Source organism: Arvicanthis niloticus, chromosome 24 (genome assembly GCF_011762505.2).
Source record: "Arvicanthis niloticus isolate mArvNil1 chromosome 24, mArvNil1.pat.X, whole genome shotgun sequence".
In the NCBI taxonomy this organism is placed as follows: Eukaryota; Metazoa; Chordata; class Mammalia; order Rodentia; family Muridae; genus Arvicanthis; species Arvicanthis niloticus.
In genome coordinates this window covers 13,541,038-13,560,117 of record NC_133432.1, presented here as the reverse complement: position 1 = coordinate 13,560,117, position 19,080 = coordinate 13,541,038, and the positions used below count along the sequence as shown (strand labels likewise).

General features: G+C 47.8%; 1 protein-coding gene across 5 annotated transcripts in view; it reads left to right on the top strand.

Moving 5' to 3' along the window:
• Camkk2 (calcium/calmodulin dependent protein kinase kinase 2) overlaps nt 1–19,080 on the top strand; it is a 52,208-nt gene that overhangs the window by 8,727 nt on the left and 24,401 nt on the right. For 4 of the 5 annotated variants that reach the window (XM_076922778.1, XM_076922780.1, XM_076922776.1 and 1 more), the window contains exons 2-5: nt 6,678–7,203; nt 13,373–13,420; nt 15,320–15,373; nt 16,817–16,868. In XM_076922778.1, the coding sequence (XP_076778893.1) occupies nt 6,736–7,203; nt 13,373–13,420; nt 15,320–15,373; nt 16,817–16,868 (622 nt within the window). In that variant the 5' untranslated portion in view covers nt 6,678–6,735. Of the gene's footprint in view, nt 1–3,238; nt 3,329–6,677; nt 7,204–13,372; nt 13,421–15,319; nt 15,374–16,816; nt 16,869–19,080 lie in introns of all 5 variants that reach the window. The other variant, XM_076922777.1, reaches the window with a different exon arrangement.

Sequence of the window (19,080 nt, the reverse complement as noted above, 5' to 3'; positions counted from 1 at the left end):
CAAGCCTGCGTCAGAAGCAGTGGCGAGGGAGGCCCAGGCCAGACACCGGCTGGCCAAGGAGACTTGATTAAAAGCAGCTTTGTTGGGGGTGGACGGCTCAGTGTCCTTGGCCTGCAGTAGAGATCGATAAGCAATTGTTTTTCTGTTGGCAAGAAAAAAAAATCTCCATTGGCTTTCGTAGGCACTGCCAAGTCTGGTTTTCTTTTCAGGAACACTTGTAGACAGAAGTGGCTCTGAGAGGAAGGATATAGGTCACCTGCCCTGAGGTGTCTGGGCCACAGTTGTAGAATCCATAGAATTGCAGGTGGATTCACTGGGACAGGAGTCACTTGGGAAGATTCTAAAACACAGCCCCGATGTTCATAGACATTATATTGAAAGACTAGCTTCTTAGCACTTCAGTCATGTGTTCTGAGTGCATGCTCATCTGCTCCCCGTGACTATCCAGAAGGTGTCCATTTTAAAGATGAGGAAACTGAGGCAGAGAGAATTTTAAGGCAAGCTGGGCAAAGGATGAGCCCAGGCTGTGGCCTCCAGGGCCCTGCTTTTCTCTTTTGGAAGATGAGGATCACATCAGGATATGTAGAATAACATATCCAGGCTGCAAAGTGTGCGGAACTCGGGCAGAATGACCCATCGACAGGGAAGCTGAGGCAGGAGCATAGCTGGTGATGTCTTCCTCTGTGCTGAGGCATGGCATCTCACTCCTTTTATGACTGCTTACTTTATTTACTCTCTTCTGGAATTTCTTCTCGAGCAGTTAAGAGCCAATTGTAGTTTTTACAGAGGACCTGAGTTCAAGTCCCAGGTCCCAAGTCTGGGAGCTCAGAACCACCTGTTAACTTGAGTTATAGGGGATCTCATGCCCTTTCTGGTGGTCTTCGTGACACCTGCGCTCCCGTGGCACAGACATAGACATGGACATAAATAAAAAAAATTATATACATAACATACATACGGTGAAAATGAGCCATCTTCACCATGTTCACATGTACAGTTCAGTGGCATGACGCATGCCCACTGTGTTAGGCTCCTCCCGTTAGTGAGGGTCTCCTCATTTTCTCCCCTCAATCCCGCTCACCACAGTGCTGATTGCTTTCCTTCCTGTTTTGGATTCAGGTTCTCACCTAGTCCAGGCTACCTCAAACTCACTCACTGAGGAGCTAAAGGTGACCTTGAACTTCTGCTCTTAACTGCCTGCAAGCACCAGCGGGCAGGTTATGCTGTGCTGGGGGTGGAGCCCTGGGCTTTACTCACTGTGTCCGCTGGCTCTACCCCCAGCCCCCGCGCCCAATTAAATTTGACCGGCATGGGTGCCTTATCAGACTTGCCTTCCCACTTTGACTCTTAAGTGATCTGCCATGTTCTGTAGGTCCACTCATCCTTCGATAGACACAGGGTTCTGTCTACCGTGTAGCAGTTGTGACTAGCGACGCCATGACTGTTGCTAGGCAGGGGTCTGAAGCCCTGCCTTCAGTTTTTGAGTGCATACCAATGAGAGGAATGACTGGCCATGTGGGACTTAATGGCCTGAGGAAGTTGCAGCGGCCACTTGCTGTTTGAACGTGTCCTTCTCTTCCTGTAAACCAGGCAGAACACCTTGTCACATGGTTTGTTGTGGTTCGTTTGTGTGTGGTATGTGGGTACACTTGTTTGTATTCAGGTCAAAGGAGGACAAGGGGTGTCCTCTCTATCACTCTCCACCGTATTCCCTTGGGACAGGCTTATCCACTGACCCTAGAGCTAGACTGGCAGTCAGCAACCCCACCCCCACCCCCCATCTCTGCCCTCATAGTGCTGGGGTTACAAGTGCCCTTAGGTCACACCGAGCTTTGAGGGTGAGTGCCAGGATTTGAATTCACAAGTGGCCCTCACACTTGTGCAGCAAATACCGCCCCCTCCCCCGCTAAACCATTTCCCCAGCTCTTTATTGCTTCTTTTTCTTTATTGAAAATAAATTTCATACAGTAAGCATATATATATGTTTTTTGTTTGTTTGTTTTTGTTTTTTTTTTTTCGAGACAGAGTTTCTCTGTATAGCCCTGGCTGTCCTGGAACTCACTCTGTAGACCAGGCTGGCCTTGAACTCAGAAATCCGCCTGCCTCTGCCTCCCAAGTGCTGGGATTAAAGGCGTGTGCCACCACTGCCTAGCCATACAGTATATTTTTATCATATCTTTTTTCCTCCTTCAGTTCCTCCCAGGTCCTCCCCATCTCCCTCCCCACCCAACTTTATGTTCTTTTTTCACTCTCTTAAAATGAATAACCAAGTCAAACCAAACCAACCAACAAAAAAAAAAATAAAACAAAAAAAAAATAAAAAAAAAAAAAACAAAAAAACCAAAAACCAAAAAAACCACAACTTTTTTTTTTTTTTTTTTTTTTTTTTTTTTTTTTTTTTTTTTTTTTTTAATCATGAATGGTGGGCACAGGTCAGGGCTGAGAATGCCAGGGGTTTTTTGATTCGAGGAGTCCCAGCTCACTGTTGACACAGTAGACGTTTCTGAAAGGGTAATTAGAGGGCCAGGTAACATTTCTGTGTCTCAGCCGCACATCCTCCAGGGAGCCCTGACCTCATCCCTCTCAAGGTCCTTCTCCACCCGAGCCCCCAGGAGGCTGTTTTACTCAGTGACACTGTGGCCGGCACCCACTGTTTTCCGAGCGTCTAGAGAGACCCTTTGTGATGAGCACACAGCTGCTGTCACATTTCAGATGCAAGTACTTAACTCAGTAGTGCCCCTGACATTTGTCCACCAGAGTTTGTCAAACACATGAACGAAAGGTTAATATTCTGTCCCAGGGATGGTAAGAATTGACAACCTGGGGGGGTGTGCCAGTCTCTCTCCTCCCCGCCCCCACTTGCCAGTCTCTCTCCTCCCCGCCCCCGCTTTTTTTCTCTCTCAAATTGACATAAAAGTTCACATGAGACTGGACCCGGTGGCACACACTTTTAATCCCAGTGCTCAGGAGGCAGAGGCAGGTAGATCTCTGTGAGTTTGAGGCTAGCCTGGTCTACAGAGTGAGTTCCAGGTCAGCCAGGGCCACACAGAGAAACCCTGTCTGGAAAAACAGAAACAAACAAACAAAAAAATTTACATGACCTAAAATTAATTTTTTTTGGGGGGGTGCACAGTGCTGGGGTAGAACCAAGTCTCCTCAAATCCTAGTTAGTAGCTTAGCTGCAGGCTGCACCAGTAGCCCTCTAATTAACCCTCCTTTTCCTTTAAATTTGAGACAGGGTCTTACTCTATAACTCTGACTTGCCTGGATGACCTGGAACTCACAGAAATTCTCCTAACTCCATCTCTGGACTGTGCTGGGCATAAAGGTGTGTGCCGCCACGCCTGGCAAGTTAACCCTGTTACGATCAGATCAGTTCATTGTATTCAGTCCACGCACTGGGCTGTGAAATCACTACCTCTGTCTGGTTCCAAGACATTTTCACCAAGATGAAACCCTGCACCCATTACGAAGTCACTGCATTGCCCCCAGAATGCTCCTCTGTAGTCCTAGGTAACCGCTAATCTGCCTGTCTCCCTGGATTTGCCTAGAATGGAAATTTCATTTCCGTGGAGTTAGGCAATACGGGCCTCTTGGGACTGGCCTTGCTCTTGGCATGATGTTTTTATCTGTAGCTACTGTCAATGCTTCTGGTCCTTTTATGATTACCTGTTTATCTGCCGCCACCTTTTCCTCAGCTCCAAGGATGAAAGCTGTTTGGGTGTACTCTTAGGAGGACCACATGGAAAGCCTCTAACTTTTTGAGGAACCGCCTTCCGGCAGCCATCTTGGTTTCTTAGGTGGCGCTAGGGATTTGAACTCAGGTTCTCATGCCCGTAAGGCAGGCACTCTTACCACTGAGCTGAGAACTCCTCAGTCTATTTGTTTTGAGACAGGGTTTCAGTCTAGCCTGGGCTATCCTGGAGCCCACACCCCACTTACCCCACCACAGCACAGGGGTCAGATAGCACATCCATGGCTTATGACATCTTACTAGTCTGTGGGAGAAGTCACTGTATTGAGACATGGAGGTAGATGGGTTTCATTTGGCCTGCCTAGCGTTTAAAAAATATCTTAGATAATTACTAATTCCTAAAGAAGCGTGTGTGTATGTGTGTGTGTGTATGTGTGTGTGTGTTAGTCATGTGCCTGTAGCAGCCAGTGGTGTCAAATCTCTTAAGCTGGAGTTATAGGCAACTGTGAGTTTGGGTCCTGTGTAGTCTGTCCTCTTTTTGTTTAATGCCTTAAAAAAAAAAAAAAAAAAAAAAAAGATGTATTTCTGCCGGGCAGTGGTGGCACATGCCTTTAATCCCAGCACTTGGGGGGCAGAGGCAGAAGCCAGCCTGGTCTACAGAGTGAGTTCCAGGACAGCCAGGACTACACAGAGAAACCCTGTCTTGAAAAACCAAAATAAAATAAAATAAAATAAAATAAAATAAAATATGTATTTCTTTTTATTCTATGTGCTATGGTGTTTTGCCCGAATGTATGGCTGTGTGAGGGTGTCAGATCCCCTGGAACCAGATAGTTGTGAGCTGCCATGTGGGTGCTGGGAATTGAACCTGGGTCCTTTGGAAATGCAGCCAGTGTTCTTAACTGCTGAGCTATCCCTTCAGCACCAGTTACTTTTACTAATTAAAAAAAAGAAAGTCAAGAGGGTACTTTAGAGATGGCACAGTCAGCAAGCTGAGTTTGATCCCCAGGGACTCACATGACATCGCGTGTTTATAAGTCATGAGCTTTGAACGTGGAGAAAAGGTTGGTTTTTAGGGCTTGCTCTCCAGCTAGCCTGGCCTAACTGGAGACCCCCAGGTTCTAGTGAGAAACCCTGTTTCCAAAAACAAGGTGGGAGGCTGGCTCATTGGTTAAGAGGACCTGGATTCCATTCCCTGCTCTCACATGGCACCTTCATAGCCACACATAATTCCAGTTCCTATGATGCCAGTGCCTTCTTCCTGTTCTCTGTGGCATCCATCAGACATGTGGTGCATATACATACATGTATACAGCAAAACACCCAACAGAATACACATAAAAATAAAATGATTTTAAAAATTAAAAACCACCACTATCACCACCACCAAAAAACCAAGGTGGGGAGGTTCCTGATAAATGAAATTGAAGTCGACCTCTGACCTCTAAACATACATGTACATACATGTGAACTCAGACATATCCCTACACATATCAAATATATAGAATCAAGAGACCTCATTTAATATTTCCTCTCTCTACCTCCTGCTCCCTTTCCATGTGTGTATATGTGATGTGTGTATATGAGTGTGTGGTCCTGGCTGTTCTGGAATTTGCTGTGTAGACCTGTCTGGCTTCAAACTCAGAGATGTCCCTGCTCCTGCCCCTGCTCCTGCCTTGCCCCGCCCCGCCCCCGCCCCCACCCCTGGTATAAAAGGCATGTGCCACTATGCCTGGCTCCCTTTTTTCCTTGAAGACAGTGTCTCAAGTATCCAAACTGAGTTCACACTCCACTATGTAGCTAAGTCAATGATTGTGAGTTTCTGGTTCTCTGTTTCCACCTCTTCTGAGTGCTTGGATTCCAGGCTGCACCACCATGCCATTGTATACAGTGCTGGGGATTGAACCCAGGGCTGTTTGTTTGTTTGTTTGGTTTGTTTGGTTTGTTTGTTTTTCAAGACACAATTTCTCTGTGTACCCCTGGCTAGTCTCTGGAGACTAGGCTGGCCTCAGACTCACAGAGAGATCCCATTGCCTCTGCCTCCTGAGTGGATTGAAGGTGTGTACCCCCACTGCCTGGTGACCCCAGGGCTTTGTATATGCTAGGCTAGCTCTCTACTGGTTGAGCTACTACTGTTCAGTCCCCATAGATTCTTGCTTGAGGGAAAGCAAAGCGAGGATTGGGGAGCCAGGCAGTGGTAGACTCAGATCCCTGCTGGGCAGGCAGCACTGCAGGTAGCTGCCAGTCCTATCTCTTGGGGTTCCTCATACTTGTTTCTTAGAGGAACTGAATTTAGATGCCTTATCGCGATGTGTGAGAAGAAATTCGAAGAATACGTTGTCCCCCTTTCCTTTTAACTTAAAGATTAATGTGTGAGTGAATATTTTTGCCTGAGTATGTGTCTGTGCACTATGTGCCTGGTGTCCTTGAAGGTCAGAAGAGAGCATCCGTTCACCCTAGAATCGGAGTGACCGATGGTTGTGAGCCACCACATGACTACAGTATGGGGAATCAAGCTCAGGTCTCTGGAAGAGTAGAGAGTGTTCTTAACCACTGAGCCATCTCCAGCTTCCAAAGAATACATTTTTTTTTTTTTGCATAGACTGAGAGATTACATCACATCGTGTTTCGCAATATTTAATTTTTTCAATGATAGCTTTTGTTGTGCGAACCGGGCAGACCTTGAACTCTCCACCTTCTGAGATCTGGGATCATAGGCTTGTGCCACCACAGCACTGGCTACAAAATTTATTTTTTATTTTTGTGAGACAGAGTCTTGCTCTATAGCTCAGTCTAGCTTGAAGTTTACTATGAAGCCCAGACTGGCCTTTAATTCCTGGTAATACTCCTGCCTTAGATTCCCAAGTGATATACCACCATACTGGGCTGTAAGATGTTTTTAAGGATGTTAACGATGCCTGGCCTAGAGGATCATCTCCTCTCTCTCCCTGCCTGGCTGACCTTTGTTCCTCTCTTTCCGCAGGCAGCTCTGCTGCTGATGGAACTGCTCCGGCCTGGCTGATGAAGTTGGTACACACACCATGTCATCATGTGTCTCTAGCCAGCCCACCAGCGACCGGGCGGCCCCCCAGGATGAGCTGGGAAGTGGGCGTGGCAGCCGGGAAGGCCAGAAGCCCTGTGAGGCACTGCAGGGACTGTCATCTTTAAGTATCCACTTGGGCATGGAATCCTTCATCGTGGTCACCGAGTGTGAGCCAGGCCGGGGTGTGGACCTCAGCCTGGCCCGAGACCAGCCTCTGGAGGCTGATGGCCAGGAACTCCCCCTCGATGCCTCAGAATCTGAGTCACGGTCCCTGCTTTCTGGTCGCAAGATGTCCCTGCAGGAGCGGTCCCAGGGCGGGCCGGCATCCAGCAGCAGCCTGGACATGAATGGACGCTGCATCTGCCCACCCCTGTCCTACTCACCAGCAAGCTCCCCACAGTCCTCTCCCCGGATGCCCCGGCGGCCCACAGTGGAGTCACACCATGTCTCCATCACTGGTTTGCAGGTTCGTGCGTGGAATAAGCTGTGGTGGGGTGGGTGGGGAGGGGAGGACGAGCTGAAGGACAGTTAGAGGCTACAGACTGAGGCGAAGTCTCAAAAGCAACAAAGCAAACATCCCTTCACGTTCTTGCTGGACAAACGTTAGTTTGACTACTCCCGGGAAAACTTTTCACAGTCAGACCGAGGCTATCTCCTACAGGCTGGAGGCATCCGTCATGCTCCTTTTTCAGTAGCTGCTGAGCTGAGTTTGTTTCATTTCTTTGTGATCCATAGGATCTCACTAGGTAGCCCAGGCTGGCCCTCTTTCCTCAGACTCTTGAATGCTGAGATAACAGGTGTGTGCAGCCACTCCTGGCAATTCCAAACTGCTTTTTTTTTTTTTTTTTTTTTTTTTTTTAAATAACTTTTTAGATTAGTTTCCAAGTTCTAGGATTTTATATAAGCAGGTTCATTGCCTATTCAAGTGCTCCTTTTTAGCCCACTTTCCTCTCCTGCATAACGATTGTGAGATTTGTCAGTGCCGTTGGATACACTCCTGGCCCCGATAGCTACACATCCAACCAACCTTGAAAATATTCGGAAGGAAAAAAAAAATTGCAACTGTGAGCCTGTGCAGGCTATTTTTTTCTCGTCATTAAATGGTAATTTAAGTAGTTACTGCCTCTAAGCACTAGGGTAGAGTGGCTTACATAACAGAGACATTGTATTAAATATTTAAGTAGCTTGGAAATGATTTAAAGTGTGTGTGTGTGTGTGTGTGTGTAGCAGGAGAGCAGCTTAGCAGAAGAGGCATGGCTGCTCTTGCAGAGGACCCCAGTTCAGTTCCCAGCTCCCACTGGTGCCTTACAACTCCCTTTAACTTCAACTCCAGAGGATCTGATGCCATTTTCTGACCTGTGGGGACATCTGACACAGACAAACACAAACATAGATAAAATAAAATAGTTAAGATCTGAGGGAAGAGGGCCGGGTATGCTGTAATCCCAGGATTCGGGAGGCAGAGACAAGAGGATCGTTGCAGGTTCAAGGCCAGCGTGGTGTATACAGTGAGCTCCAGGCCAGACGAGCTGAATCCATTTCCTAGTGAGGAAATGTATGTGTGAGGGGCTGAATAAAGGGTATATTCTGCACTGCGACAGTGCCATTTTCTCTGAGGGACTTGAGTTCTTCATGGTTAGTATCTGCAGGGTTCTGCAACCCGTCCCTGTGGACACCGAGGGACGTGTGTACTAGTGGTTGATGTACTTTACTTATTATTTAAAGGTTTTTTGAGACAAGATCTCATTGTCTCCTTGCTGGCTTCACACTGACCTGGCTCTGCTTCCTGAGGCCTGGGATGACAGCTCATGCCACTGGTTCCTGTTTCTACTGCAGTGTTTTCGTTCCTCTTGGGTCGTCCTAGAAACAGGACGCGGGGTCCTATGGGATGTGGATGCTGAGAGACAGCTGGCGGGGTGCGGCTGGGCCTCCATCCGTGGAGTTGCCTGCTTAGCTTGTCCAAAGCCTCGAGTTCAACCTTAACACCTCATGGCGACGCACTTCTGTGATCCCAGGAGATGAGGCAGGAGGACCAGCATTTCAGGCTCATCCTCTGCAGAGTGTAACTCTTTTCTAAGAGGGTGTCTTTTATTTAGTCTTTGACAATTTCATACATGTCAACGTTGTATCTTAATCTTATCTACCCCAGCTCCTCTCCCCTCCCACTCCTTCTGTGCATGCTAATACAGACCCCACTCCTTTCTTGGTCTCTCTCTCTCTCTCTCTCTCTCTCTCTCTCTCTCTCTTTCTCTCTCTCTTGGGTGACGTAACCCATTAAGTCCGTCCAGTTAGTGCTGCCTTTGGGATACTGACTGATGTCATTGGTCTGATCTTGTGCAGGTTCACCACAGTTGAAGTAAGCTCATGTCCAGTGGCCATGCCATATCCTAACTACAGACTTTCACAGCCTTCCTCCCCATCCTCTGGCTCGTCTGTTGATTTCTGTCCCCTTTTGAGATATTCTCTGAATTCTCTGAGCCAAATACTCACCGGTCGCTTATTCTCAGCCCTTGGACCAGTTGTGAGTCTCTGTAATAACAGCTGCCCGCTGCCGAGAGATGCTTCTCTGGCCAGGTTTTGAGAGCAGCTCCAAACTATGGGAGTAATGTAAATATTAGAAGGCCGTTTGACAACATGCCATTTACCAAAACAACAGCAGCAGGTTTTTCCTTGCCTGTGACCGTCACAGCTGAGAGCCGTCGGCCAGCTTTACAATGCCAAGCTTGAATCCCTTCATGTAGAGCAGGTCTCAGAACCAATCAGAAAGCTCGGGCTTCCTTCAGAATCTCCGTATCAGTGGGCACATCGGGTCAGTGTTATAGCATTGCAGGCTTTGCTGCTGGGCGATACCGTGATGACTTCCCTCCCCCAGTGGCCTGCATGGCACGGCAGGCACTATGAAAATTAGCCAGCGGGGAGGCGGTTGTAGCTTGGTTTCTCTATATCTTTCACCAAAGTGTGTTGTGTCTTCAGTAGTAGTTGTTTTACCGTCTACTTCTGGGAACCCAGACCAGTGGTAATAAGCCGTGTTGTTTTGGGGGCCTCTGGGACATCTCTGGCCTGTAACCTATAAAAGGGGGTAGCACTGAGAATTTAGTAACCCACAACTTTTGCGCTAAGTATTGTCCACCATGGAAGGCTACTTGTGTTTAAACTTTTTATTTATTTTTATTTATTTATTTTTTTTTGAAACAGGGTCTGTGTGTCTAGATAGTCCCTGGCTGTCCTGGAACTCTCTATGTAGACCAGGCTGTCCTTGAATTCACAGAGATTTGCCTGCTTCTGCCTCCTGAGTGCTGAGATCAAAGGCATGCGCCATCACACTCTAAACAGCAGGTTTGAGGCCAGCTGGAAATAGAGGAGACCCTGTGTTTGAGAGGAGGGAGAGTGGAGAGAGAAAGAGGTAGAGTTGTTTTCAGGGGGGCTGCCCACTCCCCACTTTCTGTTCCGGCAGCTGTAGGGGAAGCTATGAGCACTCTGCATTCTCCCTAGCACTCGGTCTGGCTACCTTTCCTTATTTGCTGGTTTGGTGTGGCAAGGTTCCGACCACTTTACATATATACGCATGCACACATATATATATGCACGCACACATATTTGGTGGATGGAGCAAACTCCAAAGAACAGGCTCCAACCATTTTGTTGGGAGCCGACTTTAGCAGAAAGCGGCTAGATCAACTTTGCAGCCATCTGGAACCATATACCCTGATGAAAGATTTGGTTTTCAATAGCCTACAACAGCTAAAGCACACTCTGATACCCCACATATTTTGTGTTGCTGTTTACTGGCCCCAGCTGCAAGGTGCACGTGGTAGTCACGCCTGCAAGGCAATGCAGTTCACGTGCTGTCCACGTGCTATCTACGCCATACATGCCTGTAAGGCACACGTGCTATCCACGTCTGCAAAGCATTGCAGTGCACGTGCTGTCCACGCTATAGATGCCTGTAAGGCTTACGTCATATCAACACCTGCAAGGCACGTGGTATCCACGCGCCTATAAGGCACGTGGCAAAAGCCTATAAATAGCTCCGAATTCCCTTCAATAAAAGAGACTTGATCAGAATCTCTGTCTTGTCTCCATTCTTCGCGTCTCTTCCCCTTTATCCCCACTCTCTCTCTCGCTAGACCCTGACCCTCGGACCGGAACGGGCAGTACGGGCTGCAACAGTTTGGCGTCCAACATCGGGCTCCAGTAAGCGCACCATTTTATACACACACAGTGTGTGTGTGTGTGTGTAAACATTTCTCTCTCTCTCTCTTTTTTTTTTTTTTGAGACAGGGTTTCTCTTTGTAGCCCTGGCTGTCCTGAAACTCACTCTGTAGACCAGGCTGTCCTCGAACTCAGAAATCCACCTGCCTCTGCCTCCCAAGTGCTGGGATTAAAGGCCTCCCAAATGCTGGGATTAAAGGCATGCGCCACCACTGCCCGGAGTGTAAACATTTCTCATCTCTTTTTCTCTGTAAGTTCAACATAACCTCAAAGCAGTAATTCTTTTGTCATTGACGAACAGAGTTCAGGCAAGCCAGTCTGTAGTAGCAAGTCTTTTCTATGCTTAGCTGGTGACAATTTGTATTTACCAAGACACAGGTCTCACGCCTTATTTTTGAAGTCGTGCTCAGCTAAACTGGCCAATCATGCATTCTCTAGTCTTACACTCATAACAGAATCGTTTACTCTTTGTTCATAACCCTGTCTTTTCATAGTTATAACAAGGGATGTGGCCGCATCTCTAGACCACAAGGTCCAGGAGATCAGACCCAACCTAGAATGAATGCTTTCTTTGATGGTTAACTTCTCTCTGGTACAGTCGCATCCTTGTAGCGCATGCGTGAAAGCTCACTGTGCTTGCTCCTCTTCTAACTACGCAGCTTTCACTCGCCACGCCACAAGGACACAATGCCAGGAGGGGCACAGTCGGTTCTTGATTCTAACTGTATTACAGCTTTCTGGCAAAACGATTTAAACTCTCTCCTGAAACTTTCTATCAACTACCCTGACTTTCCTAAAAGTATTCAAATCAAATCAGGAACTCCATAAAATCATTAAATCATCCAAACTATTATGTTTATGAAAGTTTATTGTTATGTTGATCTGCAGAAAAATTGCCCAATAGAGTGGGCTGTCACCCAGGAAGTAATCACACCAGGTTATAGGCAGTGAGATCTCACCAGGACAATCACACCAGGCCAGATAGATAGACAAACATGAGAAGGCACAGCAGCAGCAAGAAGCAATTCTGGGACAAAACCCTGGGGCTGTGCCCATCTAAGGTACTCACATCTCAGCTGAGGAAAATGCTGGGCCATCTCCAGGAAGCTGCTTGCCCACTGCAGCTGCTTCTGTATGGTCTCTGCCAATGTGTGTGTGAGTGTGCATGTGAGTGTGTGCGGGCATGTGCATGCTGAATTGTTTGCTGCAGCTCAGGCAGTTTTTTTTTGAGACAGAGTCTCATGTAGCCTAGACTGACTTCAAGCCTCACCTTGTAACTGTGGATGATTTTGAACTCCTGATTTTCCTGCCTCACCTCCTGTCTCTCTTTCTCTGACATAGGACTTCAGCTATGTGACCCAGGGTGGGCTGAGGGTGCAGCTTAGTGGTAAAGTGTCTGTCTAGCATGCACAAGACTCAGAGTGTGTTCCCTAGTGCCCGCTCCCCATAATAATAAAAATAATATATATTCCCTTTCTATGTTGGTGTGTACATGTGTGTTCGTATGTGCGCTTGTGCATGTGTGTATGAATGTATGTGGAGACCAGAGATCGTCCTGTCATGAGGTTACAGATGAGAGCCATCTCTTGTTTTTTTTTTTTTTTTTTTTTGGCTTTTCGAGACAGGGTTTCTCTGTATAGCCCTGGCTGTCCTGGAACTCACTCTGTAGACCAGGCTGGCCTCCTGTAGACCAGGCTGGCCTCTCTTGTTTTTATAAAATGGTTTCTCATAGTTTCTCATGGGGACCTAGAGTTTGTTGATTAGGCTGGCCAGTGTAATCCAGCCTCTGACTTTCCATTGCTGGGAAAGGTGTATGCCCCTTGTCTTAGTCAGGATTTCTATTCCTGCACAAACATCATGACCAAAAAGCTAGTTGGGGAGGAAAGGGTTTATTCAGCTCATGCATTCACATTGCTGTTCATCACCAACGGAAGTCAGGACTGGAATTCACACAGGAAGCATGGCTGAGGCCATGGAGGGATGTTACTGGCTTGCTTCCCGTGCCTTGCTCAGCTTGCTCTCTTATAGAACCCAAGACCACCAGCCCAGGGAGGACACCACCCACAATAGGCTGGGTCCTCCTCCCTTGATCACTAGTTGAGAAAATGCCTTACAGCTAGATCTCATGGAGGCATTTCCTCAAGGGAGGCTCCTTTCTCTGTGATCACTCCAGCTTGTATCAAGTTGGCACATAAAACCAACCAGTACACCCCCATACCTGCCTTTTTATGTAGGTTCCCAGGATCATACCAGGTCCTCTTGCTTGTGTGGCAGACAGTTCATCGCCTGAGCGGAACCATCTCCAGTTCCCACTATGTACTCCTTGTGGTGAGGGAATGGGCAGGGGAGTCCGGATGCTCTTTGCTTTTGCAGTCGTTGTTTTGGTGAGATTCATCTCATCTGTGCCCCTCCTTGCTTTCCAGGACTGCGTGCAGCTGAATCAATATACGCTGAAGGATGAAATCGGAAAGGTAAATGTCCCAGGAGCTTGGTCACCTTTGTACCTTGGCCAGGGATGTCCTTGACACTCTGGAGGGGATCAGTAGAGCTGGGAAGAGAGGGGCCTTTGGAGGCAAGGCTGGGGGTGGGGGTGAAATGGTTTTGTCATTAACAGTCCTGTGTGGGTGCTCGTGTGTGTGTGTGTGTGTGTGGGGAGAGAGAGCTAAAGGTTTGATGACAGATGTCTTTTCTCAGTACCTCTCCATCTTATTCTTGGAGACATGGTCTCTCTCACTGAACCTGAAGCTCAGAGATTCTGCAAGACTAGCTGGCCAGCGAGCCCCAGGTATTCTGTTGTTGCCCACCCCCACCCAGCACTGAGATTATAGGTGGGTGCTACCACACATGACATTTTAATGTTGGTGCTAGGGATTTGAACTCATAGCTTTATGCTCATGTGGACAGCATTTTTCCTAATGAGCCATCTCACTGACCCTTCTTTCAAAAAATACCTTTTGAGACAGGGTCTCACTGTATAGTCCTGGCTAGTCTAGGAGTCACTCTGTAGACCAGGATGGCCTCAGACTCACAGAGATCCACCTGCCTTTGCCTTCCAAGAGCAGGGACTGAAAGTGTGCAGCACCACACCTAACCTCTTATATTTATAATGTTAAAATTAGATGTGTTTCTCCAGCTCAGAAAACTTCCGGAGAATTCCTATATTGCCATAGTGATAGTCGCCGTCACATTAATGGGGATCCTCTCGCCCTGTCTGTTTTTGTTAGTATCATTGCAGGGGCTAAAAGCTCAAATGCTAACAGAAGGTAAGTTAGTAGCATCCCTGGCCTAAGTATGTTAAATATAAGACCATAGGGAGTGGTGAGGACTGAAGCTAACTGCTAAGCTATGGAAGCCATTTAGGTATGAGACCTGAGTGGTGTTGCAGGATATTTGATCACAAGAACCCAGAGATTGTGTTATTTACTGAAAAAATGTTTTTCTAGTTGTGGTGTGGCTCAGCATTTAGTACGCACCTTTAATTCCTGTGGCTGGAATACAGACACACCCTTGGCACACACCTTTAATCCCAAACAGTGAAGGCAAAGTTGTGTACAATGAAGCACCCACATTTGAAAGTGATGTCTAACTGAGTGGCAGACAAAGTGATGAATCAGAGAAAGCTTTGACGGAATAGGATACGCCCAAGTCTCTTGACAAGAGAGGAAAGGGAAGCTACTTAAGGGAGCCATGCAGAGAGAAGGGGTCAGTTTTACAGAGACAGGTAGAAGAGAGAACAGGCTAGACACAGGTGAAGACAGAATGAGCCAGAGGATGAGAAGGAGCCAGAAGATTAGAAAAGATTGCTAGAGTTAGTTTGAGGCCAAGCAGAGCAATTCAATGAGGGGACAATAGAGAAGCCAGACCGAATCAGTCAGCTTGGAGAGGAGTCTGAGCCAGAACAGCAGAGTTGGCCAGCCGACAAGAGTTCAGAAAGAGCTAGCAAGGGTGAGCTTATTCAGCACCAAGTCTCAGAGGCTGAAAACATTCTAGGCCTAGATCAGAGGCTAGAAGCTTCCAGGACTACTAGGCTTAGTTTAGCAGGTGGAGGCAGTAGCCTCAGAGACAATATTTATGTCAGGCCAGAAAAGTTACTTTTATAGGGTGGAGTGAGGAGGTCTGTGATAAACTGTGTTTGTCTGGAAATAAAGCCTATGTCTGGCAGATTTTCCAGGTTTTTCAAACCTGGGTTTTTATCTTAGTTCTTCCCACTTAAATGTTAGCAGCTAATTTAGATTATGAAAATGGGAAGTTCAACAGAATGCAGTCTCGGGGTACGTTTGCCCAGTGGGCTGCAGTCTGGAGCCTGGCAGAGTCCTCATCTCATGGACCATGGCTTCTGGCTAGTACATCACATGCATCTCTTTATCCAGGGCTCCTACGGTGTTGTCAAGCTGGCCTACAATGAAAATGACAATACTTACTACGTGAGTATCCTCATCCCATCTAAATAAAAGCTTTGTTCCCAGCACTCAGCTCCCAGTACTCAGCTCCCAGCACTCAGCTCCTGCCACTCAGCTCCCAGTACTCAGCTTCCAGTACTCAGCTCCCAGCACTCAGCTCCTGCCACTCAGCTCCCAGCTCTCAGCTCCTAGTACTCAGCTCCTGCCACTCAGCTCCCAGTACTCAGCTTCTAGTACTCAGCTCCCAGCACTCAGCTCCTGCCACTCAGCTCCCAGCTCTCAGCTCCCAGTACTCAGCTCCCAGTACTCAGCTCCTGCCACTCAGCTCCCAGCTCTCAGCTCCCAGTACTCAGCTCCCAGTACTCAGCTCCTGCCACTCAGCTCCTGCCACTCAGCTCCCAGCTCTCAGCTCCCAGCACTCAGCTCCCAGTACTCAGCTCCTGCCACTCAGCTCCTGCCACTCAGCTCCCAGCACTCAGCTCCCAGCTCTCAGCTCCCAGTACTCAGCTCCCAGTACTCAGCTCCTGCCACTCAGCTCCCAGCTCTCAGCTCCCAGTACTCAGCTCCTGCCACTCAGCTCCTGCCACTCAGCTCCCAGCACTCAGCTCCCAGTACTCAGCTCCCAGCACTCAGCTCCCAGCACTCAGCTCCTGCCACTCAGCTCCTGCCACTCAGCTCCCAGCACTCAGCTCCCAGTACTCAGCTCCCAGTACTCAGCTCCCAGTACTCAGCTCCCAGCACTCAGCTCCCAGCACTCAGCTCCTGCCACTCAACTCCCAGCACTCAGCTCCCAGCATTCAGTTCCCAGCGCTTAGCTCCCACACCCAGCTCCCAGCACATACCAGCACTCAGCTCCCAGTGCTCAGTTCCCAGCACTTAGCTCCGAGCACTCAGCTTCAAGCAGGGTTGGGTATTTGTTCTTCCATCCTGTTCTTAGATCATTTAGGAGGAACCCATTTTACAGATGACCTAGTGTCTTTCATATCCTTGCTCTGAGCTGCCCTTCCTGTCTCTTCCACAGTCCCCAAACAAGGTGAACATAGCGCCCTTGTGGATCAGGAGTCAGTGCAGTGTAGGTTCAAACCTTTTGCATGTACTGACAGCATGACTTTGGGCAGGCAGCCATCGTCTCCTTCCTTGGCCCGTTGTTCTGGCTCTGACTCCAGCTCCGGCTCTAGCTCACTGGCTGACCCAGTGGCACGAGTCCTGAGCTTAGTGGTTCCCAGCTGGGTCTGCTGACACGGAACCTCGGGAGTACTCCAGGGTTGGCACTGGCACAAGTCCAGGTGTCTTGTCTTCACATAGCCCAGTAGCAGCTTACTCCTGCTGATGACATGAGGCCCTCACTACCTTGTCCTGAGGTGCCAAGGGCCTGGGAGCTCAGTGAGAGGCTTGGAGAGGAGAGAACCTAGTCACCTCCCTCCCCTTCTACCTTTAACTGGACTTGGGGGTTCTGTTCTTGTGCAGGCAATGAAAGTGCTGTCCAAAAAGAAGTTGATCCGACAGGCTGGCTTTCCACGTGAGTGTTGTGGACCTTTGTTCTAATGTGTGGGGACAGGGTCAGGTGTATGTGATGTCCAGCAGAGGGACTCTGGGAAGACACTGCATCCCACACATGGCCTCCCCTGAGAGCAGTGCTAAGCTTCTAGCTGTGGGTCTGAATTTGTTTTTATTTAAGAGTTCCAAAGCTGAACTTGAGGGCTAGAGAGCTGGCTCAGCAGTAAAGGCACTTGCACCAAGACTGACGATCTGAGTTTTATTCCCAGGCCCCACAGGGTAGGACATAACCCACTCCTACAAGTTGCTCTCTGACCTTCACATTCATTTGGTGGCATATACATGTCAGAATAAATAAATAATCAAAAAGCTGAACATGGAGTTACCAGTGTCTTTGTTTCTTTTCCTGGTGTCCTGATCAAAGACTGACAAAATCAATTTAAGGATAAAATCTTTTGATTTGGCTCCTATTTGGGACTTCAGAGAGGAGCTTGAGGCAGCTGGTTACATTGTATCCACAGTCAGGAATTGGGGACTAATGAATGCTAGTGTTTAGCACCCTTCTCTGCTTATATGGTCCAGGATTCCCAGCTAGGGAATGGTGCCACCCACGGTGGGCATTTCTTCCCACCTCAGTTAGTGCAACAAAGGTAGTCCTCCAGAGACCATCTGTCAGATGATTCTAGATTCTTTCTAGTTACCATTATTAATTGTCACAGCTTAGGACCCAGCAACGTCTCTCTAGAACCCAAGAGAATGAAAAACACACAAAGCTTATCTGTGCATGTGGTTAGTAGCACTATTCACAGTATCCATCAAGTGGCAAAAACCTCTAGCGGCCTAATGAGTAAGTAAAGTGTGTATGCATATGGTGGATTAATACGCAGCTATCAAAGGGTGATAGTTTTTGCTGTTATGTGAGTGAAAGCATGCTAAGTAAAAGGGAGCAGGCACAAAAAGCCACTCACTGCATAACGCCATTTACATGAGTAGAGTAGCAGGAGGAAGAATCAGAATTATGGAAAGAGCAACAAAATGTTCTGCAGTCACCTAGTGGTGATGGTCCTTAAAAACTACCAAGATAATAAGCGTGCGTGAAACACAAGCCTGTAACCCTAGCACAGAGGGAGGAGGTCAGGATTACAAAGCTAGCCACGAGACTCTTGCATAAAACCACACACATGAAAAGGAATAATAATAATAATAGCCTCTAAAACACATTTAAAATGTTGATTTTTTTTTTTAACAATTAAATATTGGTCCTGCCATGGTGGTGCACTTCTTTAAGGTCAGCACTTGGCAGGCGGAAGCAGTTGTGTCTGTGAGTTCAAGGCCAGCTTGGTCTACCCAGTAATCTACCCAGTAATCTCCAAGATAGCAACATTTGCTTCAAAAGTAAGATAATAACGGGGGGGGGGGGGGGGGGAGGAGGCGGGAAGATAGCTCTGTGGATAAAGTACTTGCTGTGTAAGTGTGAAGATGGAGTTTGGATTCCCAGAACTCACAGTGATTGGGACACAGAAAGCCAGGCTGCAGGTGGGTGTGGCAGCCACCTGTAATCCCAGTCATCACAGGTCTGGTCCTCACTTTCGTTTTCGAGGCAAACTAATCTGGGCTAGCCTCAGACCCTTTGATTCTCCTCTCATTTTCCTGAGTGACGACAGGTGTGCTCCTCCTGTCTCCCACGGTCACTTTCCGAGGTGAGGCTTTCATTAGCTCCTTTCCTGCACACCCTTTTCAACAGCTGCTGCATCTGCCAGTTTTTTCCTTGCCCAGGCTTGGTCACAGCTGCATTCTGTTCTGCCGATCATGCCTCCTGGCATCCTCACACGGAATGTGTCATGTAACGGTTTTGGTCTTCACAGTCTCACAACATTGCAACTGAGTAACGCTCCAGCCTGACACAGTCGGCTCCTTTTTCTCTCATTGACTTGTTAGTTAGTTAGTTTCCTCTTCTTGGCTTTCTGGTGCACCCAAACCATCCCTTTGCATGGAGGAGAGGGATAATAATGTTTACGTCTATTTTATCTGGTGGGAAAACTGAGCCCCAAAGGGAAGTGATTGATTTACACCAGGTTTTGTTTGTTTTTTTCTTTTTTGCTTTGGTTTTGTTTTTGGTGTGTTGCGCGTAATTTTTCTTTTCCTTTTGAACAGTGCCTCATGTACCTCAGACTGGCCTTCTACTCACTTTGTAGTCAAGGATGACCTTGAACTTCTGCTCTTCCTGCCTCTAC